The sequence below is a fragment of the Drosophila persimilis genome, unplaced genomic scaffold (assembly GCF_003286085.1).
Source record: "Drosophila persimilis strain 14011-0111.01,24,50 unplaced genomic scaffold, DperRS2 tig00000002-arrow-pilon, whole genome shotgun sequence".
Taxonomy (NCBI): Eukaryota; Metazoa; Arthropoda; class Insecta; order Diptera; family Drosophilidae; genus Drosophila; species Drosophila persimilis.
Window position 1 is genome coordinate 10,564,906 of NW_020825289.1, and position 23,974 is coordinate 10,588,879.

The 23,974-nt window shown below is 38.8% G+C and overlaps 7 protein-coding genes across 12 annotated transcripts; 4 read left to right on the forward strand and 3 right to left on the reverse strand.

The window, feature by feature from the left end:
- Positions 1–568: 568 nt before the first annotated feature.
- Positions 569–1,395, reverse strand: LOC6590158 (60S ribosomal protein L39). Its single transcript, XM_026985816.1, has 3 exons — positions 1,353–1,395; positions 1,162–1,265; positions 569–709 (listed from the first exon to the last, which is right to left on the reverse strand). Exons 1-3 carry the CDS (start codon positions 1,353–1,355, stop codon positions 661–663), a joined length of 156 nt encoding a protein of 51 aa, XP_026841617.1. The 5' UTR covers positions 1,356–1,395; the 3' UTR covers positions 569–660.
- A 2,544-nt stretch (positions 1,396–3,939) lies between these two features.
- Positions 3,940–6,042, forward strand: LOC6590159 (ras-related protein Rap-2c). Its single transcript, XM_002016545.2, has 4 exons — positions 3,940–4,224; positions 5,148–5,285; positions 5,358–5,475; positions 5,818–6,042. The coding sequence occupies exons 1-4, from the start codon at positions 4,090–4,092 to the stop codon at positions 5,973–5,975; spliced, it is 549 nt and encodes a 182-aa protein (XP_002016581.1). The 5' UTR covers positions 3,940–4,089; the 3' UTR covers positions 5,976–6,042.
- Positions 6,043–6,606: 564 nt separating this feature from the next.
- LOC6590160 (transcriptional coactivator yorkie) lies at positions 6,607–9,004 on the reverse strand. Of its 2 annotated transcripts, XM_026985370.1 has the most exons (5): positions 8,238–9,004; positions 7,967–8,058; positions 7,208–7,363; positions 6,850–6,902; positions 6,607–6,792 (listed from the first exon to the last, which is right to left on the reverse strand). In XM_026985370.1, exons 1-5 carry the CDS (start codon positions 8,951–8,953, stop codon positions 6,688–6,690), a joined length of 1,122 nt encoding a protein of 373 aa, XP_026841171.1. In that variant the 5' UTR covers positions 8,954–9,004; the 3' UTR covers positions 6,607–6,687. The 2 variants fall into 2 exon arrangements, with proteins under 2 accessions (XP_026841171.1, XP_002016582.2); XM_002016546.2 differs by lacking the exon at positions 7,208–7,363 and having other exon boundaries at positions 8,238–9,002.
- Positions 9,005–9,886: 882 nt separating this feature from the next.
- On the forward strand, positions 9,887–15,305 carry LOC6590161 (glycerol-3-phosphate acyltransferase 3). Of its 3 annotated transcripts, XM_002016547.2 has the most exons (7): positions 9,887–10,036; positions 10,538–10,729; positions 10,814–11,056; positions 12,333–12,569; positions 13,650–13,883; positions 14,527–14,783; positions 14,852–15,305. In XM_002016547.2, exons 1-7 carry the CDS (start codon positions 9,902–9,904, stop codon positions 15,147–15,149), a joined length of 1,596 nt encoding a protein of 531 aa, XP_002016583.1. In that variant the 5' UTR covers positions 9,887–9,901; the 3' UTR covers positions 15,150–15,305. The 3 variants fall into 3 exon arrangements, with proteins under 3 accessions (XP_002016583.1, XP_026841795.1, XP_026841796.1); XM_026985994.1 differs by lacking the exon at positions 13,650–13,883 and having other exon boundaries at positions 14,852–15,299; XM_026985995.1 differs by lacking the exon at positions 12,333–12,569 and having other exon boundaries at positions 14,852–15,299.
- A 2,155-nt stretch (positions 15,306–17,460) lies between these two features.
- On the forward strand, positions 17,461–20,576 carry LOC6590403 (muscle LIM protein 1). Of its 2 annotated transcripts, XM_026985265.1 has the most exons (8): positions 17,745–17,883; positions 17,994–18,153; positions 18,721–18,823; positions 18,962–19,058; positions 19,148–19,232; positions 19,333–19,629; positions 19,702–20,016; positions 20,080–20,576. In XM_026985265.1, exons 1-8 carry the CDS (start codon positions 17,769–17,771, stop codon positions 20,348–20,350), a joined length of 1,443 nt encoding a protein of 480 aa, XP_026841066.1. In that variant the 5' UTR covers positions 17,745–17,768; the 3' UTR covers positions 20,351–20,576. The 2 variants fall into 2 exon arrangements, with proteins under 2 accessions (XP_002016584.1, XP_026841066.1); XM_002016548.2 differs by lacking the exons at positions 18,721–18,823; positions 18,962–19,058; positions 19,148–19,232; ... (1 more) ...; positions 19,702–20,016; positions 20,080–20,576 and adding an exon at positions 17,461–17,524 and having other exon boundaries at positions 17,994–18,241.
- A 246-nt stretch (positions 20,577–20,822) lies between these two features.
- LOC6590404 (carboxylesterase 5A) lies at positions 20,823–22,772 on the reverse strand. The gene is made up of 2 exons (XM_002016550.2): positions 22,337–22,772; positions 20,823–22,222 (listed from the first exon to the last, which is right to left on the reverse strand). Exons 1-2 carry the CDS (start codon positions 22,749–22,751, stop codon positions 20,823–20,825), a joined length of 1,815 nt encoding a protein of 604 aa, XP_002016586.1. The 5' UTR covers positions 22,752–22,772.
- Positions 22,773–23,256: 484 nt separating this feature from the next.
- On the forward strand, positions 23,257–23,802 carry LOC6590405 (MICOS complex subunit Mic10). Of its 2 annotated transcripts, none has more exons than XM_026986489.1 (2): positions 23,257–23,543; positions 23,612–23,802. In XM_026986489.1, exon 1 carries the CDS (start codon positions 23,258–23,260, stop codon positions 23,516–23,518), a length of 261 nt encoding a protein of 86 aa, XP_026842290.1. In that variant the 5' UTR covers position 23,257; the 3' UTR covers positions 23,519–23,543; positions 23,612–23,802. The 2 variants fall into 2 exon arrangements, with proteins under 2 accessions (XP_026842290.1, XP_002016587.1); XM_002016551.2 differs by having other exon boundaries at positions 23,615–23,802.
- Positions 23,803–23,974: the final 172 nt, after the last annotated feature.

The window sequence follows — 23,974 nt, forward strand, 5'->3', positions numbered from 1 at the left end:
GGTGGTTAAAGTCGACTGGGAGTCTGATAACTAAAGCAACGTCGACCCAACGAAAGGTTCCAGTTTGGTATTTATGTAGATCAGGACTAAATAGATTGATTTCAGACATGGTCAGTGAAGAATGTTCATTGACAATGTGCATTCTAATCAAAGTCAAGCGAGGCCCAATGCAAGAAAGTTTGAATGAACCCGAGAGATCGATACAATGCGAAATGAAGAGACGAAAGCATATATAGACGAAGAGTGGGCAGTGCAAATATCGAAGAGTATTAAGTATTTACTTTAAGCTAAATCATTGGCTATCATATATAGATATCAGTGCTATCGGGGTGATTGACCAACACAATACGTTTGCGCCATCCTCCACTAGGACAAACAAGTTTTAAAATGCCTTAATTTTGGTCGAATTTTATAATTTAATGGGAATTTTATAATAGAGCAGTACTCGTAGCAAGGCAACTCCTGGCTAACAACAATGCCGTCGAATTTACTGTGGCCGGTAATCTTTTTTGTAATGCTTGATTTGCGCATATCCCAGATCCATGTGTATCATAAATGAAACCATTGATTTAATCCGAACTTCGGTAACGAATCTTTATTTTATATTCTTGAAAAGATATTTAGCATTTCCACAGGATTAAATGCGTCTACATCAGCTGCTTACAGCTTCAACTTGGTGCGCCTCCAGTGACGACGCTTAGCGTTGTACCTAGAAATAAAAGTTAAATGAATATTAATAATTACGAAATTGTCCATTTGTGTGTTTGGGAAGAGTTTCATAATATTGTGCGCCAACTATCAAGTGACTAAAAATTCAACCTATTTGTTACAACTAACCGCAAATAGACGTTTTGTTTTTGTTTTATCCGTGGCGGCAAACTTTGTTATCAGTCTTGATTTACACAAAAACCACGTGACAGCGCGTTAAAATTTATATATTTTAGATCACTAAAAAATCATTATCACAACATAAAAACATACTGTCCACACAAGAAACATTACATGAACACAATCCATACTGGTGAACAAATTAGTTAATTGGAAATATTTAAGTGATTTAACAACAAAGGGAAACAAAAGAAAATGGACACGGGCCACAAAGCATAATACCACAACTTCAGTACAAGATTTTCAGCTAATTGAGATATTAGCATTACTTACCGGATTGTGTTGCCAGTACGTAGGCGAACCCATTGCGGAACCGATCTGTTCTGCTTCAGCTTTTTAGCCAATTTCTGCTTTATTCTGAACGATTTATGTGCAGCCTAGTGGAGAAAGACAGTAAATTTGTTTTAGTAAATGAAACTTGACATACAGTATTATGATTTCAAAGAATTTCATCGATTACGTACCATTTTGTCTGACCGATTCAACGAGCCACACCGGAAAGAAGGAAAGGACAGGGATGCGCATCGTTCGATATTTGCATGTATACATCGAAGAACACTATTAGTGTTTGCCGATACTAACATTTCGGAACGGTGGTAGAAGAATATGTTCAATTAAATATGGAGACGGGTAGCAAACATAAGACCATTTTTTATCTTCCTATATAACATTTTATATGCGTAAAACTTTTTGAACAGCGTATAAAATAAATATAAGTTGTCAATTTCTTCACAGTTCCCTTAATATTTCCACAGATATAATTATCTCCACAATGCAATTAGTTGAAGGGTTGTTCCACTATTTGTTGCAAAACACGCACAGCTGATGAGTTCCAGCTAACATGTTATTTCATAGCCTGAATTGAATCAATATTTTGTATGCTCACTAAAATTCAAAACTAAAACATTTATATCTCTCGCTATATCTAGTCTCATTGCGTTGGAATACTGTAACAAGTTCAATATAGGGTAAAGCGAAAAGAAGAAGAAAAAAAAACAAAACACATATGTGCACAACGTAAATATGACAGAAATATTCCTTTACTCCATGCTCCTATGTTTCATGTAATGCTTCCTACCAACATATATTAAAGACCATTTTTTCGCGACTATCTGTGTTGTAAAACCACACACGGATGTGATGTGTCGTTAACTCGAACGAAGTCTCACTTGGATATATCCAGGCAGTAAAGACCGACAAAAAGAGAGAGAGAAAAGAGCAGCTGGTATGCTATCTTTAGGTATATGGCATCCATGTAAATTCCTACTTCATTAGTAAGCAACTATGTGGGTGTGATGTGTAATTTCCCGTGGGTTAATTGCTATTTATATTCCCGCTTTTATACGGACCGAAACCAGATTCAGAAGCAGGAGTGGAGTTGCCTTCTAATTTAATATAAGCCCACTACCTAGATAGGATAAATTTTTCGCCAGTGAAAACAGATGTGAATGGGTAGCTATAATAGCATATTTATTTATTTATTTTTGCAGATCGGCACCACTTGATGATTTATTTACTTACTAATTTGATCCGTTTCATTATAGATGTTCTTCTTCCATCACTTAAGCCATCCATAATTATACTCTTATACATCTAGCAGCTTCAATATGGCCAGCGTAACGATTGGTTTAAAGTATTTTTGTAAACGATTTAAGGATACTTTTATCTCTTCACTCAGCCTGTTTTGTTTTGGTCACTATTTATGTTAGTTTCGCTGATAGGCAGAAGGGGGCAGCAAAGCGCACATATAATCTATTATACCGAATAAACGACGCACCAGCACCAGTTATATGACGAAACTGTCTGCCACCACTAGCGGAACCGTATTTTATTATGGCTATAAGAAGTCACGAAATTCCGCGCCCTGGTACTCAGGCTTGATAAACAAAATACCGACTATCATCAGAAATCAGAAGATGTTAAAGTAAAGTTTAATCTTATTAATGCAGTCGAATAAAGCCCGATTGTATGGGCAAATTATAGGGAGATCAAAAACACGCTAATTTCATTTCATTCCAGCAAGACTTCTTCCGTCTTCTCGTCTTCTACCAAATAAAAGGGCCTCCAATCTCGAAAACTTTCATTAGCGAAAAATGTATCTCATGTAAATACATCTATAATTACTGATATATTTTGTATGTAATTTTCCAAGCGCCATAGTGTGACCATAGGCTACGCTGCTCAGTCAGCTGTTTATCTTCGACGGCTCTATTTACGCATATTTAATATATCCTCGGTCCAAAAAATATTGCAACTATTTTTTTGTATTCTCTTATCTGCTGTCGCCAGTGGTTGTTGTTTTCAGTTTCAGCTGAAACATTTTTTTAGTACAGCTAATTCTAAATTAAGTATAGAAATACACCACTAAACATAGTCATTCTCTATATATCTGCCTTTTTGATTTTATTTTCTTGTTTATCGGGCATAATTATGTTGTTATTGTATTTAAACACACAAACATTAAATTTTCAACATTATTTCTCTATTACATAAAATAGTTTTGGGTTGTCGTCGTTTTCTTTCGGGGGATTTTTATTGATTCTTTTGAAACTGACATCCGTTTAATTTTAAAATAATGTTCAGAAATATTATGTCTCAAAAGTCTAACTACTAACTACTTCTAATAAATTTCTGCAATAAATAAATAAATCTTGATAAATTGCATTCCATTTTTTTTTTTAATGTGGGCTTGTGGCCTAGTTTTCATATTTAATTCTATATTTTCAGGACACAAAAAATCTTTTTAAGCCCATTTTGATTTTAGTTTAAGCAAATCTATCAGTTAAGACTATCGGGGGAGCTCACAAATCTGGGCACACCATCGTGTGCAACTGCCTTAAGATTTTTTCGTTCTAAAACCATTATTTCATTTCCTCCATACATTTGCTCCGTTCCATTTTCAATAAGTGTCAGTGTCATCATTTATCAATTATCATTTCATTATATTTTATAATATAATATGTGTTTGATAAGTATAAAATACAATCCATTGTAAGGATTATGGAATAGTGAACGACAATTTGTCAACGTATACATGCATTTCATGCACTAACGCGCAATGCCAATCCATCAAAAATATCTTTCTCTGTAAACTGTTTTTTATTTAAATAACATATACATAAACAGTGTACAGTATAAACACGTACAGGAGATACATTTGCATCTATATTATTCGCATCTAATACAAAAACTCGATTAAATATGCGCGAATTTAAAGTTGTTGTGCTCGGATCTGGCGGAGTGGGTAAATCGGCCCTTACCGTTCAATTTGTTTCGGGATGCTTCATTGAAAAGTATGATCCTACAATTGAGGACTTCTATCGCAAGGAAATAGAGGTAAGTAAATTTTCATATGGATATAAAACATAGCAGACATAATTAATTTCTACATGAAACACACACACACACGAACGCACATGATATGTACATACATATGCGTAATCACAAAAGGCATGCATATACATATGTACGTCTGCTCAAATATATGTATGCATACATATGTTTGTGTGTATTAATGCGAGAATAAATGTACATATTGTTGTTATATATACGTTTATATGCTCATTTAAATGTAAAAATATAGGTATATATACACACATATGTATGTAAACAGCGTACATTAATCTACTATGTAATTCATGTATATCCGTGCCCACGGGTGTGTATGTAGATATTTACATGCATATGATATGTGCACATTTATGCATACTCGTAGGCGTGGGTGTTAAATCGAGAGGACAGGGTTTTAAAGTCAATTTCAACATCAATTTATGCCGCCGATTCACAATATATTATCCATGTGACATTTATATTTATTTATTTATGGGGCAAATATACAAATTATGCGCCTAAGATTTCGCTAGCATAGTAGTACATACAAAGTACATATTTCATACATATTGTCTTAAGTTTTCGTCTGGCAGGAGGGAGGAGACATTTTCCACAGACAGCACATACCCAGCGATGGGTGGGCGTAAAAATAACCCTTAATAAGGTTGAGTTGAACATTTTCAATCAAATCAAAAGACAGAACTCGTGCTATTAAATCAGCACGTACTATTCCCACCCAAACCCCGTTTAAAGGCGTTTAAAGCATTTTTGTATGTACTTTGCCATTGCATCTGCGCAATTTTAATTTATTTACATTTAGATTGACTGCTACGAGTCCGGTCCGCTAGAAAAAATGTACTATAATAGTAATCCATAAATAAAGTGGAATCAGTTTGTTAATATGCATATATTGTTCCTACTATTTACAGGTAGACAGCTCGCCTTGTGTTTTGGAAATATTGGACACAGCAGGAACAGAGCAATTTGCCTCCATGAGAGATCTATATATCAAGAATGGACATGGCTTTATTGTAATGTATTCACTTACGAACCATCAAACATTTCAGGTATTTATAGTCTAACAACATTAAAGAGAGTTTCTCTAACACTAATATTTTCTCTCTTCTCTTGGCCAACAGGATATTTCTAGTATGAAAAATGTCATCACTCGTGTGAAAGGAAGTCAGCCAGCACCCATCCTACTAGTCGCGAATAAATTTGATTTAGATTGCCAAAGAGAGGTATCCACCGCTGAAGGTAAGCGTACAAATTGAAATAAATCATTAAGAGCTCCCATTTATATCGCAGTCCTGTGCATTTAACTTGATAATCCTTTGAACGTCAAACAATGGCTTCTAAGAATAGACGTACATTATAATAGGTGCTTGCATAAACGATTTAAAAGTTGAGACAGAATAAAGAGATGTGTCTATTAAGAGACTCCCTGGCACATCCTGAAATTATACCACTCAATATTCGATTATCCCAGAAATGTATTGCTCGTCGAATTGCATACTTAATTAACCATTATTTCTCTCATCCTTCTCACTCCGTATATTCAACTAAACCGCTTTTAATTGATTTGATTTTATTTTTTAGGTAATGCCTTGGCACAGCTTTGGGACTGTCCATTTATCGAAGCATCAGCAAAGGATCGGATAAACGTTAATGAAGTATTCGCAACCATTGTTCGCGAGATGAATTTGACGCAGGAGAATCGGCAAAAAAAGAATTACTGTTGTTGTACGCTTTTATAGAAATTTTGTAAGATTGTAAGATTATTATAGTTAAAAATAAAAATACTAATATTTAATAGATAACGAACATGCCAAGAGTGTTGACCATTATTAAAGAAATTATGAGGATGAAATTCAAGTTGAACAAAGCTCAAGACGCCTGCAACTGTGACTGTGTTAAAGGCGGAGTAGTTTCGCAGGCTTCTTCGACAGCCCCCTGTCTTCTATACTCATCAGGATGCCAGATCCTGCAGATTGGATATCATTACGGAACGAATACATATTTCTTGGGGCTCGACAACTCCCACTTCCGTCGCATGCGGAAGCCCTCACCCCAGTCTTCACTGCGATACAAATTCTGCTTCAGAAGAGAGGGGGTGATGTGTTCTTCAGAATGAGTCACTGCTGCTGACCACGCCTATGGTCTACTCAACCATAATCAGATCAGTGCAATCGACAAACCAACGAAGAGCCATCGGTAGTAATGCTTGCTGCCAGAATTATCTGGTGCAGTTTTCTGCAATCTTGGGGCATGTGGGGGAGTATAGCAGAGCGCACAGTTTTATGACAATCATGACTCATATTCATACGTTTTAAATGAATGCACAACACACACCAGACAAGCTTCAATAATGTGTATAGAAATAAATACTATAAAATTTGAAAAATATTTAATTTAGAATAATACAAAATATAAAACTTTTAGGTCTAATACAGTTTGTATACATGTGAATTAGTTTATTTTATACCATTCCAAATCGTCTGGTTTGTGGGAAGACGGCGGATTCACAATGGTCTGTGCGTCGTTGAACAAATTAGTGCATATATTATCTTCAATCTGAAAACACACACCGAACATATAGTGCCAGTACTATCTGATAGATCAGTTACATACCTGTAGGGATGACACTAAGTTATCTGGGCAGTCAAGCCCAGTAAGTCCAGATTCTGGAAAAAAAAAAAACAGATGGGGAAACAGGTGTGAATATACGTTTGTACGAGTACATATGTATGTATTTTATTGTTTATTCAACCTAATCAGCTTTTTACTTCACTTCGAAACTGTCTCAAAAATCCGCACAAAAGAGCCTTGGGAATGACGCGAATTTACCCCAACCCCCACAGAAGATCCACGATATCATTTGTTATCTTGAGATAGATAACTGATAGCGAAACAGATCCCATGGACTTGGACGAGGAATATTCTATTCCCTATGGTATACGCTAGTGTGTTATGGTGGAACAAGACTTACGCATTCTGGGATCAATCCATGAAGTCGTTCGATCAATGTGATTTATAAAATATATATCTCCGGAATCAGTAACTGCCTGTTCCCAACCATCCGGCAGTGGACCCAAGCTGTTAGCAATAGTCGATGTGGTAGTTTGTTTTGTAGTTTGCAAAACATCTATTAAACAAAAACAATGTATTACAAACCAAAATAAATTAAAAGCAAAACAAAAGCGGAATTCTATCTGGAATTGGATGTGGCCTGGCGCCCTTTGAAAATAACAAGTACGCGTGTTAATTGGGGGACACATAATTCGGAACATGTAATAATAGGACGAATTCACGAATACGCTAAACCAAAGAACACCCGTTCTAAGGCCTATCTGTTGGGCCATCTATCAATGCACATTATTGGGACTTATCGTGCGGGAACTGCATCGCATCGCGCTTCTCTTTTATGTGACTCTACCATATCTCTGCTAACTCTCTTAGAGTCCACTGCAGAAGAATGTTTTCTGGGGTTCAGAGGATAGTGTAGATAAAGTTTTCTAACGGAAACCTTTCATTAAAAATGGCATACATGAATGATCTGGGTTTATTAACAGACAGTTGCCATGTGTACAGTCGAAGCTTGATTCATTTTCGGTACTCTACTGAGCTGCCCCTGCCCTTTCCTTTCTTTTCCTTTCCACGCAGGGGTTAGTGAGATCGAACGGTTCGAAATTAAACGAAAGCATCAGTACATTTCTAGCCCCGATTGAAATTCGGATTTAAGACCTACCGCTTTGCTTGATTCGTTCGGCCATTAGGCGCTGCTGCTGTTGGCGATATTGAATTCTTGGATCTTCCCATTGCGTAGATTTTGTTGTATGACTGAAAGTAAATGCAAATGAATCAGATTTCTATATGTTAATGATCTAAAAGCGTTTAGAATTAAATTCAAGGATGGGCCATTATAATTATAAAACGGATATAATTTTATACACATATCTCGTAGATCCATAGTGTCATTCAATACATGTGTACATATGGGTGTATTTGTGATAACTTACTTCAAGTAATAAATCTGGCCATCATTAGTTTTTGCCTGCTCCCAACCTGGTGGCAATGCTCCCAGTTGGCTTTGCAACTGGATGGGGCTTACCACATCGTACGATCGCTGCTTTTTATGCACTGTTTGCGTGGACATGGGCATGTCCTGGCCCCCCATGCAGGTATTCATGCCATCTAGCTCAATAGTGTTGGCAGCACTGTTGGGGAACTCGGCACTGTTCTCGGGATACGTCGGTCCTTGGCCGCTGGGCCCCGGATTGGCGTCGCTCCTGGAGCGCACGTTGTAGTTCTGCTGCAATGAGGCTGGGCTGCTGCGAGCGCGAAAGTGATGTATCGCCAGGCGGCTTTGTTGTGATGGCTGGATCTGTGAGATGGCTGGCTGCTGCACGTCCACGGGCTGCGCAGTTTTGTTAATATTGGATTGGGAGCCTGCGTCGTATGTGGAGTCCGCACTGTTTGCTCGCGAGTGCGAGGGGGCTGGTGGCGTGAAAAAGGAATTTGGAAGCTTCCGCATGCGAAAGGGGAGCTGTAAAGGGCGTTTTGCATCTCCGGGATTCAACACGCTATCGAATAGGGCCTGCAAATTATCATCTGTATCTTGATTCACGCGAACAACCAAGTTGTTGGACGACTTAATGGGCGAGAGCATATCCTCATCGTCGATTTCTTTCTCGATTATGTTGTTTGTATTGCTTGTAGACATCGTCGTTAACATAAAAAGAACACTTATCTTATTGTACAAATGTAACTAATTAAAATTATTTTCAATCATGTATGCGCATATATATATGTTCATCCATATATGTATCACTCCGTCATTATAGGCAAATGTATAACATTAAATTGTTAAATTAAAATTAAACTTCGTTGCAATAAATAATAGTAATAATAATAATTCAATGGAACTGCCAACATAAAACAAACACACTTCGGGAACACCATCCAGCACGCTTTGTCAACATTTTAGTATTCGATTACCTTATATCGATATAGTACACTGAAATAAATGTGACCGAATATCTGAAAATAAAAATTATATTAAATTTAAATTCAAATATTTATGCAAAATGTGAGTTCCTGGCTCGTATATAATGATTAATAATAAATAATGATTATAATGATAGGAGCCAATAAAATTAAGGCTCCGAAATCTTACGGCAGAGCAAGCAGTGTGAGCGAGATAAATATATGAGCTAGGATCTGATAGTGATAGATATTTCATTTCTTTATATGTCGTTTCTAATCGAGCTGGTGGCAGCGCAACTGTAGATTTGATCAGCTGTGTGTGCTAGAAAAAACCTTTTGTCGCAAATAGTACGACTCTTGCACTCTAGATTTGACTTGAAGTCTAACACCCTTGAAAAGAGCTGGCAATATGAATGTTAAACGCGAGTATTTTTTTATTGATCCAGTTTATTTTTTAGAAAGTTTAAATGAATATTGATACAAAATATTTACAATTAATCATTTTTACTATCGCATCACAGTGAACATTCAATAGTGGCAGAAACTATCGGCGTTCAGTGCTTTTCTTGTAATCGAGTGTGCCACACAATCGAATATCGATTACTTCTATGATTGTATATAAAGAAAGACAAGGGTTCTCAACTTTTCTTAATATTTTAAGTCTCAAGGAATTAATGTAGAATCAAGCAAATGTAAAATGATCTTCGAATTACTTAATATATTCTGGATACCTTTTGCTGGATTCATATCGTTTCTGATATTCATATCAGCAATCAACAAATCCATCGGCGTCCGGAGGGCATATGTAAATCTTCTTTTAAGGATATTTGAGGTAAATTTGTTGTGCCAGTGACACCCAACCACCCATCGACATATTAACAGCCATTAATTTCGTGCTCGTACCTTCAGTTGATTGCCCCTGTCATGGCCAACTGATAGTTAGCTATTCCAAAGTCCATAAATATAGTCAGCCTAAAGTACATGCATACATTGATACGCACAGGCGAGCCAATATGCAGAGGCCATACCGATGTATGCTAAAAGGTGTTATTTTATTGTAATTTTAAAGGCTTTCGGCTGTATTCAGAATAGTTATGAAACTGGACAGCTTTTTCTTTGAACACACCCACCTATATGCTCATGTAAGAGTTGCTACGAGCTTATCTTTATGGTCGGTCGGTCGGTCAGGTCAGCCATCGAAAGAACTGTTGTTATGTTATCAACCTGTTTCCTTCTGCTTTCATAACTGTTAACTCTTTGCCCCATCTATAGATAAAGGTCCCAGACATGTAATTAATGTATTATTTTATCTTTTATATTATCGAATTTTCAGTATGGTCGAGTTAGCATAGAGCATCAACAGCTTTCCCAAAATAATCTTAAGACTGACGATACAAATTCAGTGCAGTTCGTCGATAATGCCGATTCCAAGGAAAGTACAAATGGAACAACAATAACCAGAGATGCAGTACTTCTTCCACAACCTCAAGAGCCTGCGCCAGAAAAGCCAGCGTCCTCAAAAAAGGTACAAGAGGTCATCCGATGCCTTTTCTTGTCTATTATAACCGCTAGACGAAACATCTTTATCTCAATTGTTGTTTTTATTCAGGAAGAAATTACCTTTGACTTTGAAAAATGCCTGGACTACTTGAAGTCCGGAGTGGAGTCCATAATTGAAGATGATGTGACATCCCGTTTCGAGGCGGAGGAGCTGAAAAGCTGGAACATGCTGACACGCACCAACAGACACCACGAATTTATATCCTGGAAGATAACGCTCATTTGGATGGTTGGATTTTTTGTGCGATATGTATTCTTAATGCCATTGCGTGTATTAGTTTGCTTTGTTGGTGTAAGTATAAACTTTTATGTATGTTTGTTGTACAGAAAATACTTAAAAGTTGCTAGGATTCCCTTGCCTTCGACAAACATAAAGTGTTGGTATAACTATTCGTATGCAAGTGAATCAACGCAACAAGCGATTAATTCAAGCCGTTAGGGATACATTACCTTATGCTATCCCAGGGACAAAACTGTCACAGCAAGTACTAGGCAGCAATCATTCTTGCGAAAGACAGAAACCAATAGTAAGTTGCCTCAAATGTAACATATTTTACTCTGGAGCCACCGTTCTATAGCTGTTAGCTTATGTGTTCCATATGGGAACCCATTCGTCTATTTATTAGTAGTAAACTCCAGCAATTTATCGCGTTTCACAAATAACATTCGTGGAATGTGGAAAGTTTTGGGTCATCGACGTTAGTTCCCCTGAATAAAGCTACAAGTTCTTTGGGCATCAGGTATGATAATAAAAACGTCCTTACGTGGAATCAGAATATTTAATTGGCTTATGTTGAACCCATATCGACGATTATCGCTGGAAGTTGGTACGCTCTGGATATTTTAGTCCAGAAATTGGGATGTCCTTGCTCCCAACTGCTCTCATCATGACGTGGCACATTGATGCTTGACACGAACACGCGAAGAAAATGCTCCAAAAGAGAATGCCGGAGAATTATGCATAAAAACAACATAGTACGAGTGTCGCAGCACATTCATGCATGACACGCACAAGTGAATGCGGCAAAAGATAATGCCTGGGAGTTGCAAAAACCAACATACATGGCGCGTGCATGACGCAGCACATTGATGCTTGACTCGAGTTTGGCCCAGAAGGGTTTTTTGTTGCTTTTGTTGTTCAAAAAGCCAACCCACCGCTGTTTAAGTCCATTACCAGGGTCAAAAACTGGGACGTGATAAAAAATAAAGTCCTAGTAGGAGTACTAAAATTGATGAATTGTCTTAAGCTTTAATCTTGTAATGAAACTTTTGTTAAACCACTTCTTATGTCGCTTAAAAATAGTTATGTTTATTTAGTTTTGATTTTGTACAGAGCTCTGATTACTCGTACTATTTGTGCTAAGCATTATTTGTAGCATTCTAGCTTTGTTTTCTCAACATAATTGCGTAGAGTATACGAGTACGTACGAGTATATTGTAATCCTTTGCTGTGTTGCAATATTTTAGACGTTCTTTTTAAGATCTTTTGTTTGATTTGATTGTTTGATATTGTTATGTGCCTGTATTTATTATTTAACATTTCTCTAATACAAATATTTGATTCCTAGGTTTTATTTGCAGTTTTAACAAACTCTATTGTGGCTCTAATACCCAATCGATTTTTGCGGCTCCTTTTAGCGGACTTATCGTTTAAAATTACGTTCCGTCTTATAGCAAGTTCTTTGTCATCCCTTATTAAGTTTCATAATAAACAATACAGGCCCACCAGATCCGGGTTTTGTGTAGCAAATCATACCTCTCCATTGGACGTGGCAATACTATCGACAGACCGTACCTTTTCTTTGGTGAGAAAGAAGTTTTATATTTACTGCTACATATAAAAATGGATTGATTTTAATTGTATAATTCATGCATGTAACCCCGAACTCTAAACTCTCGTCCATCTCTTCAATGGTACATTCATATCTTTCGTAAATGCACTCAATCTCAATTCTCAATGCCATTCTCAGCAGACAGGCTATCCTTCCGTCCCTCCCTGGGTACGAGTACCTATGGATTTGCAGAACGTAGCTCTCTCTTGCTCATACAAACATACTATTTATTCAGTAAGCGGTAGTAATACAGACCTGAAATGTACCAGTATCTGTACGTTTTGATAACCCCTCGGGTATAACATTGTGACGAAACCTCTTATCTAACGATAATTCCATCATTAATTACACCTGGTGACTAGTTAAGACCTTAATATGCGTCTGGGAAAAGCACCGGCCGACTATTCGAGAATTCATGCATGAATTTAATTAGAATAAGTTCAGTTTTATGTGTAGTATTATTCTATGTTTCTGTATTCGTATCTTGGCTTTTGTCATTGTCTTCGCGTAGTTGCGCATCTGTATGTACTTTTAAGTTTTGTTTACATTTTGATTGCCACAGCGCTTATTTCTTAGCACAGTTAAGAATCAGGTAAGAGGAGCGAATATATTTAATTTATTACTACCATTTAGTTAATGATTTTACGTTGAGTACTCCTAAAGTGGGCTCGTTTCTCTGCCGTGTCCATTTGGTCAGCTTCCACGCTGATTTTTTGGGATATTTGCTTGGGTTGATTGTACCGACTGATTCCACTGAGCTGATGCGTGATTCGGAAGAGTTCTATACATATTGTTGATAAACATACGTGGAAGATTGCAAGAAACTTGGATACATCGCTGGTCTATGGGCCTATGGGTCCCTGGGAATGTTCTCTCTCTCACCTCCAATGCGTTTTTCACTTTTGTAGGAGTTTAGTTCCCCCTTAAACATTGAGCAAGCAAAGGTATTCCAGCAAACCTCCACACAACACACACAACAATACTTTTTACTTGAATGCAATGCCCTGCCAAAATATTACCATAATATTACTTTAATATTTTATGCCATCTTAGGTAGTATGGCTTACAGTGTGTACGGCCGCTGTGGGCTATCTGAAGGAGGGACAAACAAAGCGTGCTATCGTGAATTTAGTACTGGGGACATGCTTTGGTGTCCTGTCCAGTGCGATTTCAGCAGTTATAACATACCATAATGAGGAGAATCGCCCGTTGTCTGGCATTTGCGTCGCAAATCATACCAGCCCCATCGATGTGCTGGTGCTGATGTGTGACTCGACCTATTCCCTGGTAAGGCAATTTTTAGACCTAAAGGATACTAACTATTGTATGGAAACACTTGTGAATTCCGTTTCGTTTCTAATTACACTACAACTTTTTTAAGTTTTCAAGTTCTGTAAAGTACATAAAAAACCCCGTAGTGGAATGGTAGATGTATAAGCAGAGAGCCCTTATTTCTTCTCCCTTCCTTTGTTGTACATACTAATTATTATTCTTTCCTAAAATTAATAGTTTTTTTTTTGTTGTTGGAATGCGGTTGGTTTGGAAGCTGTTGCCAATCAAGAACCAATGTTATGGGACTGCTGTAACGTTCAGTCAATAATCGTGAGCTGAACTTCTGTGTGAGAGCTGTTTAGACTTTTCTTTTTTCTTATTCTTAGGTTCAGTACTATACGAGTCAGCTTTTATAATGGTTTATCCCAATTCTCGGGCATTCATACCATTAAAATTAAGGTTATATGTATATTCCTAATTAATGTTGACATTCCTCGCCTCGCACAAATGTAGGTACTAATTTACTAATACTTTCTTGGTTGATGATGCTTGATTATTGTTTTAATGTTTGGTTTTTGGAATTTTGTATGTTGTCTGCTTGGTGAAAGAGTCTCTCCATTTGCAGGCACATTAAACAGTTTCTCCAAATATATTTCAGATTGGCCAACGTCATGGCGGCTTTCTTGGCGTCCTCCAAAGGGCACTGGCCAGAGCGTCGCCCCACATTTGGTTTGAGAGAGGCGAGGCAAAGGACCGTCACTTGGTCGCCGAGAGGCTAAAGCAGCATGTTTCGGACCCAAACAATCCACCAATTCTTATATTCCCGGAGGGAACATGCATCAACAACACATCCGTAATGCAATTTAAAAAGGGAAGCTTTGAAGTCGGCGGTGTCATATATCCGGTGGCCATAAAGTGCGTACAGTAGCAGATCTGTTGGAAGAATACAATTATGATAATCTCTTGCCCTTTGTTTCTTTAAGGTACGATCCGCGATTTGGCGATGCTTTCTGGAACAGCGCAAAGTATTCGATGATGCAGTATCTTTACATGATGATGACGTCATGGGCAATCGTATGCGATGTCTGGTACCTCCCGCCGATGTACAGACAGGATGGAGAGTCCGCGATTGATTTCGCGAACCGTGTGAAGGGTGTTATTGCAAAGCAGGGAGGCTTAATTGATCTTGTCTGGGACGGACAATTGAAGAGGATGAAACCAAAAAAAGAGTGGAGGGAAATTCAGCAGGTTGAATTTGCGAATCGTTTGAAGGCGGAATGATAATAATTTTAATGATAATGAAAATACTTCTACAGTGACTGTAATTTACATACATATACATAATTCGTACATACATAATTTTTTTCTTATTTGTAATATGTATAAATTACGATTAATTATTGCATGGTTTAAATAAAAGATGAAGTCAAATGTAAATAGCTATTCGTACGAGTATATAAACTGATTAAATTATATTTGATATACTGGTAACCCAGCAAACCAATGTTTATCTCATCTTAAGACGAGTAGTCTGTTACCTTGATGCGAGCCAAGCCGAACTGTGACAATTATTGATTTCTTTGTTATGTTAAAGCGCTAAGGCAGGTGGGGTCGTCGTGCTTTTTTTCACAGCAATCCCGTGCAGAAAGCGACTCCACTCGAAGTCTTGTTTGAAGGTGAGGCCCAGGCTGGTCGAAAAACTGCTACCAGGTCAACGCCCGCTTAAGTTTCTTGAATATTGATATTCTATCATATTGATAGGATAGGTGGTTTAATTGGGAGTAGTAGGGGGGCATTGTCATAATAAGAGAGTACTCGGCTGTCGACAAAAATTCCTAATAGTTAATGAGCACACCTCGTTCTAGGCACCGTTTTGGGGCGGAATAAAATTGTAAACGCTTTCAGATGCGTGGTATATTCAATACTTTTTCAGTTCCGAGCACAAGCAGAGCAGAATGTGTTTGTTTTTGTTTTACCTCACGAGTCATACCCGTAGATCGGATCGTAGATCTGGCCTTCATAAATTGTTAGGCTCATTGCCAATCGCAATTGAGCGATTTACAATTAATAAATACATACTTATTTATAGATTTTATATTGTATAGGTATATGTGGGCTGGGCACTGGCACCCCCACCATACCATGCATACATTTGCTGAATTACTGAATTTCGAAGGGTATCAAGATTATTAATATTTTAATGGCTTCGAATCTGCACAAAACCATTGTTATTTTCCATAAAAACATACATTCAGATGGCAATCAAACACTTGGGGGCTACATATGTGATCCACTTACATATGATGGGACACACATACATACATGTACATATGTATTTACAAACTGGATTATTTGCACACACTGACCATATGATCTTACGTGTGTGTATGCATGTACATACATGTATGTAGGTATGTACATATATTCGATCGATCACATCGGATAGATAGATCGCGGAGCAGAGGAAAATATGTGCACATACTTGTAGGTTTGTACATACATACATATGTTTGTATGTACTTAATTACGAACGGATTTAAACATGGCCTTTTGACCCCGTTCGCATCGGTCTGCATTTCACATACTCGTACATATCTAAATTTATTCGTTATATGTCCATACATATGTACATCCTACTCCCTCAAATCTGAAAACATACATATGTACATATATGTATGTATATTGTACAGTGTGTATCTATGTATCTATAAAGCCAGATGAACAGATGAATCTCTGTTTTGTTTTTATTGTATCTTTTCCTTATTGTATGCTCGTATGAATTTAGGAAATGAAAAGCCCCAAAAAGATATGTATGTATGCACATACAATGTACAACAAACACATGTAAATATTTCAATATTTCAATATGAACAAATGTATGCGTAAGGTATTTATTTATGGAACTGGGTTGAGCAGTTATGAGTTATTTATATATTTTTAGAGACGCCTAAAATAAGGCCATGAATGTACTTTGATACATATCCTATGTATGCATGTATGTATGTATGTACATATTTATAGACTAAGACCCCCACCGTATGTACATAAATACATATATGTAGATGTACGTACATATATATTCTATAGTCGCTATAGTCGCTATAGTATAGGTTAGTGTGCGTGCAGACAGCTAATAAATTGTCCGTTGTGCAGAATTACTTTGATACACGTACGGACACACACCACACTTTCAGATACAATTTGCATATGCAATTAATATACATAAATAGTTATATGCAAAAATATATTTAGAATCTTATGGATCAATATATGGAACTACTTGCACCGACATACAGAATGCGAAATCCCATTGCTTCGAAATAGCAGAGTGTACGTTGGTCCATTGTCTGGGAGCTGAAAGTTACTATGTTGCTACCGCCCTGAGTGGGTGGGGTGTAGTAGTAGCAGTAGCAGTAGCATTAGCATTAGCCGAAAGCGATGCGATGTACACATAAATGTGTACATACATACCATGAACATGTATTGCATGATAAATAATGATATATTCAGAAAGTGCTGTTTTTATTACGCAAACTGTATTTTCTTAGTTGTGCCGTGTGCATCCACAAATATAGACTACCTGTGTACAGAATCTTTCCAGTCTAGTCCGCGGCATTTCCGACGAATAGGAACTACTTCACAGAGTACCTCCGAAGGTATACATCACATCACATCCATATATATGTACATATATGTATATATGTACACACGCATCGTACGCTAGCGCAGTTACATATACATATGTATACATAAAGTTCTTTTCTGCCTCTGCCCGTGGGATATTACTGAAACGCTGCCAATTCGCATTGGCCATCCAAAATCAATTGCATTTAACCGAAGTTTTTGCCTGTCTTTGCCTTCCCTCTCCCCCCGCAGACAAACACAAACACACACATCAAAATGCCTTTTGTTCCCGTGGAAACTCCCAAGTGCCCAGCATGCGGAAAGTCGGTCTATGCCGCTGAGGAGCGCGTTGCTGGTGGCTACAAATTCCATAAAACATGCTTCAAGTGCAGTAAGTATTGCGAGAATCCATAAACCAGAACTATGGCCTCGATCGAATCGATCTTTGCCTGGAGCAACATGGCATAACGTTTTGCTTTCCGTTCCGTTTAATCACAAAAGGCATGTGCAACAAGGCTCTGGACTCCACAAACTGCACCGAGCATGAAAAGGAACTGTTCTGCAAAAACTGCCACGGACGCAAATACGGACCCAAGGGTTACGGTTTCGGTGGTGGTGCCGGTTGCCTGTCCATGGACACTGGCTCTCACCTCAACAGAGAGTAAGGACTAAAATAAAATATGTTTTGTATGAAAAGTGTCAAATTCCTTGAATTAAATGTGTAGTTTTGCTTGCTATTAGAACCTGTATGTTTTACATGTTGTTTTATTTGTTCTACTGCATTCCCCCATGGATACACCTCGTCTATGAACTTGTCACCTTTGTGCCCATACATTTCTGCGAGTATGGTATGGGATGGTACTCTCGATCAGAACAGCTTTTATGTATACCTTTTGTTATTTGTCCAAATATACACAATGTATTTTATGGTAAAAAACAACTCAATTCAATAATAAAATGTAAAAATGTAACGGGAAAAACTAATAGAATTCAAAATCTTTTGTTCTGTCTTTTGTTCTTTGGTAAATATTGTTTCTCCCAATGACCTTGCGTTGGTCCCCAAATCTGTTGCTAAGGTCTGTCTTCGTTGATGTTTTTTCTTTGTATCAGCAGTGCCATATAATGAGAATCATCCCCTGTTGAATGTACAATTATGTATTGTAGTGGTACTCGTACTCGCTTAATTGAGGAAGCCATCTGAATCACTCACCTCACTGAATCATTATAGCTTTGTTCCACCGAAAATTCCGCCAAAAGCGCCCGATGGTGAGGGCTGTCCCAGGTGTGGCATATATGTTTATGCAGCGGAGCAAATGCTTGCCAGAGGGAAGGTAAGCCTTAGGGTATGGTGTGTTCTTGGGCAACAGACACTTAGACATACATATATGTACATATATGATTATTAAAATCAATTCTTTATGAATGCCTTCTCCGAGTATGATTTCAAAGAGCTTTCATTACGATTCCAGGGGTACCATCGCAGATGCTTCAAGTGCGTTCAGTGTAATAAGACACTGGACTCCACTCTTCACTGTGACGGTCCTGATAAAGATATCTACTGTCGAGGTACTTTTCACTTTCAATTGTTTACAGCTTACGGACAGCTTTTGGGGCTGTTTGGGGTTCAGAGTGTATCAACAAGTATCATTTTACAGGATGTTATGCTCCAAAGTTTGGAACCAGAGGCTATGGCCAGCTGAATGGCTTAATGTCTGACATTCAAGACTGCGAAAGGCAAAGGTACGACTCATTCGTGATGAAGTTAGAGTTTCATTTTGCTGTTGAAATTTATGGCTTTGGTTTATTAACATTGGGCATGCCATTGGCCTCATTTTTATAGTGAAATGGCTCCGAAAACCGCTGCCATAAACGTGGAACAAATTCAGGCACCACTGGGAGAGGGATGTCCGAGATGTGGAGGTGTTGTTTTTGCTGCGGAGCAGGTCCTGTCGAAGGGGAGGCCCTGGCATAGGAAGTGCTTCAAGTGTCGGGACTGCACAAAGACCCTCGACTCCATCATTGCGTGCGACGGCCCGGACAACGATGTCTACTGCAAAACGTGCTATGGCAAAAAGTGGGGGCCGCATGGATATGGCTTTGCATGTGGATATGGTTTCCTTCAAACCGATGGAATTAGGTGGGTATGGGTAGTCCACTTCTACACGATATTATAGTCCAACTAAAAACCTATCCCATGGCCTTCCCCTAGTGAAGGCGTATCGCAGCGACCCTTCGTGTGTCCCGATACGACATCGATCAAGGCGCCCGAAGGCGAGGGATGCCCGCGCTGTGGTGGAGCCGTATTCGCCGCAGAGCTGCAGCTGTCCAAGGGGAAGATGTGGCATAGGCAATGCTTCAGCTGTGCCAGGTGCCACCGACCCCTGGACTCGGTCCTGGCCTGCGACGGTCCAGATGATAACATCTACTGCAAGCTGTGCTACGCGAAACTGTACGGCCCCAAGGGCGTTGGATACGGTCACACCCCAGCTCTAGTCTCCACCAGCTACGAATATACGCCCACCAGGTATGGACCCCTTCATCGCTATCGGCGAACCCGATTGTACATAATTTTCCGTGTCTGTTTCAGTTGGGGACAGCTTAACCGCTGCGGTGGCCAATCGGAGGACGGATGTCCCCGTTGCGGATACATCGTGTTTGCGGCCGAGCAGATGAAGAGCAAGAACAGCATATGGCACAAGCTGTGCTTCTACTGCTCGGGCTGCCGAAAGTATCTGGACTCGACTAACCTAAACGATGGTCCCGATGGCAACATCTACTGCCGATCCTGCTACGGCAAGAACTACGGACCGAAAGGTGTGGGCTATGGAATCGGGGCTGGCACGTTGACCATGGCCTAACGGGTACGGTGTGGAGCCAAAAAAGTGTACTTTTATAAGACTGGACCAGTAATCCAACCAGCTCCAAATGGATATTGAAGTTTCAGTCTTTAAATGAACACTTTAGAGGAGGCAGACCCACAAATATTCGGATTTATTTTAATCAAATCACTGCACGAGTAGTATTGTATTTCTCGGAATAGTTTCCTTTTGGATGATGTATGGGATCAAAGCTCCAAAGCCATACATATTTATTCAACTAAGCGTCGTTGGTGGTTATTAATATTAGAACTACAGATGGTGTACATCCTTCAAGTATCTTTACAAGCGAAATCGATATGTATGTATTGGCGGTCGAAATAAACGAAATATATATTCTGAAATGCTATGAAACAACGAAAATATACAAGTTGTTTACTTTCAGAGAGTGTTAGACCCAGAAAGCACAGTTTGTTTTTATAAAATGGAACGTTTTTTTTCAAGAAATCTTTATTTAAAATATCTTAACAAGTATAGAAATAGTAGATAGTATTGTAATGGTTTTTGGGATAATCAATAAGCTACCTGAGCTTGTGGAATTACAGCAATCGGCTGAATAATATAGAATTCTGGGGTACAACGATTTCCAAAAGTTGATTCTCTGATTTTTGAGTAAATTATCCGTATTGAAGTTCTCGTCGATCAACAGAACCGAATCGTTGCTGGGAGTCATTGCATTCCACTTGACGTATACGTTGGACTTGGTAGGGTTCGAGGTTTTCGCAAAGTTTGCCCATAGGGTCATGATAATTTCGGCAATTTTCTTGTCGGTAGACTTCCACTCCACGGAGTTTGTCATATATGGGTTGCCCCAGACGAAGACCTGATCGAAATACTTAGGCACGTTTATCCAACTGGGAAGATCCTGAAGCACGCTCTTGGGGCGTGTCTTGAACAGGTAGCTGTAAACGTGCTGATCCTTGCTTATCATGTCTGCAAACATTTGCATCGGCGTGATATAGAACTTTTCGGTGTGGGCACTGATTATATGTTTGTTCGCCTTTCTCATATCGTTATCCGTCTCGTTGTTGTACATAAAATGGATTGCCTCCGAGATCAATTCGTAGTTGGAGCACCATTCGTAGTTCTTGACCAGCTTATGCATATCATTCACTGCTATGTCGTTGAAGAAACCCTCCAGGTCGGCGGCGCTGATTTCTGCATCGAGATTATCCTTGAATAAGGTCAACACTTCTTCCATGTCGGTTACTCCAATGATGACCGGCACCTTGTGATAGCTCCCCCTTTTGAACAAAATCTCTGGCTGGTTTTCGATGAACGGATATGAGGTGTTACTCAATCCAAAGTCCAAAACAGGACCCCAACTCACGGAGGGAAGGTTCTCGGAGAGTCGCTTTCCGTCAATTTTCTTGAGGCACTGCATAAACATAGACGTGGGTCTGCGTGGACAGCCGAAAGTGCTCGAAACTTGGTCCAACGAGCCTTCGTAGTCGGATGGTAGTTTCACAGAGTTAAGTGGATTGCCCGACATTATAATAGCCTTATGGAAGCCCCCCTTCGACCACTCGCCCGAGGTCATGTGCAGTGCCACGCTTATTGCTCCGGCATCGTGCCCCATGAGGGTGATGCGATTTGTGTCGCCACCGAAGAAGTTGATGTTCTTTTTTACCCAATACAAGGCTGCTGCCTGATCCATTAGTCCATAATTTCCCTGGGCTTCGCCATCGTCGGTTGTAAAAAATCCGAAAATGTTAAGCCGATACGAAAAGGTTACAACAATCACCTTTTGCTTAAAGACCAATTGAAATGGGTTCACATCAGCAGGGCTTCCGGTGGAGAAGTCCCCTGAATGGATCCACACAACGACTGCATATCCATTAATTTCAGGCAATCCTGAAAATGTGAAAGGAAAATGGAAGAAACGGAATTTTGAATACTTACAAACTTAGGAAAGATAATAATGATTAAATAATTATAATAATTTTCAGATGGACAATTACCACTCACCATCAGGTACAAAAACATTCAGATACAAACAGTTCTCTTCGTATTTCCTGGCACTGCCTGATTCCTGATTGGTATCGGAGGACAAGATTTTCAGGATTTGGTCGGTTTCTTTACCCATGGAAGGCATTGGATTTTGCAAGCAGTCCGCTCCGAATGAGGTTGCGTTAAAAATTCCCTTCCAGGGTGTTAGTTCGATATCTGGAGGGGAAAATCTTCTAGCATGGGCATAGCGAATACCGAGATAAGCTTTAATATTTTGGGTTCGAAACATTTTCAAATATGTTCCAGATATGACTCCATTGCCCGGAATATGGATGAACGGAGCATCCACACATAGCACGTATATACAAAAAAAGCTACTAACTAAATAGAAAAAAAAAGCTAAAAATGTTAGGAAATTCCTTTTGCACTTCATTTTCCGTACGTATCCTTCACATCTTTCTATGTTTTGAAGTTAAACGACACTGTTCAAATCCTGCACGACACGCGAGCCTCTGGTTGCTATGGTGAAAATACACAAAAAAATATTGTTGCTAGGATTTTGTAACTATGGTAGTCGTCATCGTCATCCATCTCGCCTTCCTCTGCTCTGCGGTTGTGTTTATTTATTTCGGCTACGTCAGCCACCAGAATGCTGTTAACCCATTGTTACCGTTGGCCCCACTCTGTAGCCAACACAATGTCCCGACGCAAGAAATAATTGCAAATATTATACTACTATTATTCATACTATGGCTAAAAAGGATCTCCATTAACGATCTAGAATCATTAGACAATCAAATAATGCTTTGCAAGCTGATGTTGAAAAAACACAAAAAAAACTTTATAAATATACTTTTGGAAACAAATTCAAAAGGTAGTAACTCATTGATTATATATCAGTCTAACACAAAGCCTCAACAAACTGCGTAGCTTATCAAAATGAGTAAAGATCAGAAATCTTTGGAGGCGAAGAAATTGGAAGCAGCTCGCGTGGCAGAGTCATCTAGCAAGACCAATGACAAATGCATTACAGACTTTCTTATGAAGGGTGCCAGCGGCTTGATAATCGGCACTGTATTCACAGTATTTTTCACACGGCCCCGAACATATCCGATCTGGTTGGGCTTGGGTGTTGGCATGGGCCTGGCCTACGACTGCTGCCAGAAACGGTTGGCCACCGTGGACGATAATCAACGATAATGACACGTACGCAGAATGAACACAGGCGAGTAAATCTAATGATACTCATCACGTACTTTTTGAAGGGGACTAAAAAAAGAGTTTTATTTACAGCAGACCAGACGATGCTTTGTACCACAAAAAGAAAGTCCATTATGTGGTAGAGGCTCCCTCCAAAAGCGCTGTTTTGGTCCCGTCCCTAACTAACTGCTAATCCAGACTTTCTTCTAATTCAAATTCAATTTATCAGCAGAGCGAAGCATATTTAATTAAATCATTTTTCAAAATGGTTTTTACATGTTAAATATTTAACAAACGCATGGGTTGTTTCACTTAAAGAGTTTCTTTTATTGCAGATTCTTCATTTTCAGTGTATTTTTGCAAACAAAAGTATTAGATATTCGATAAAAAGATGTTTTTTTTTACTGAGTTAAGTATTTTGATCTTTTTTACTCCATAATTTTCATGAGAATTCGC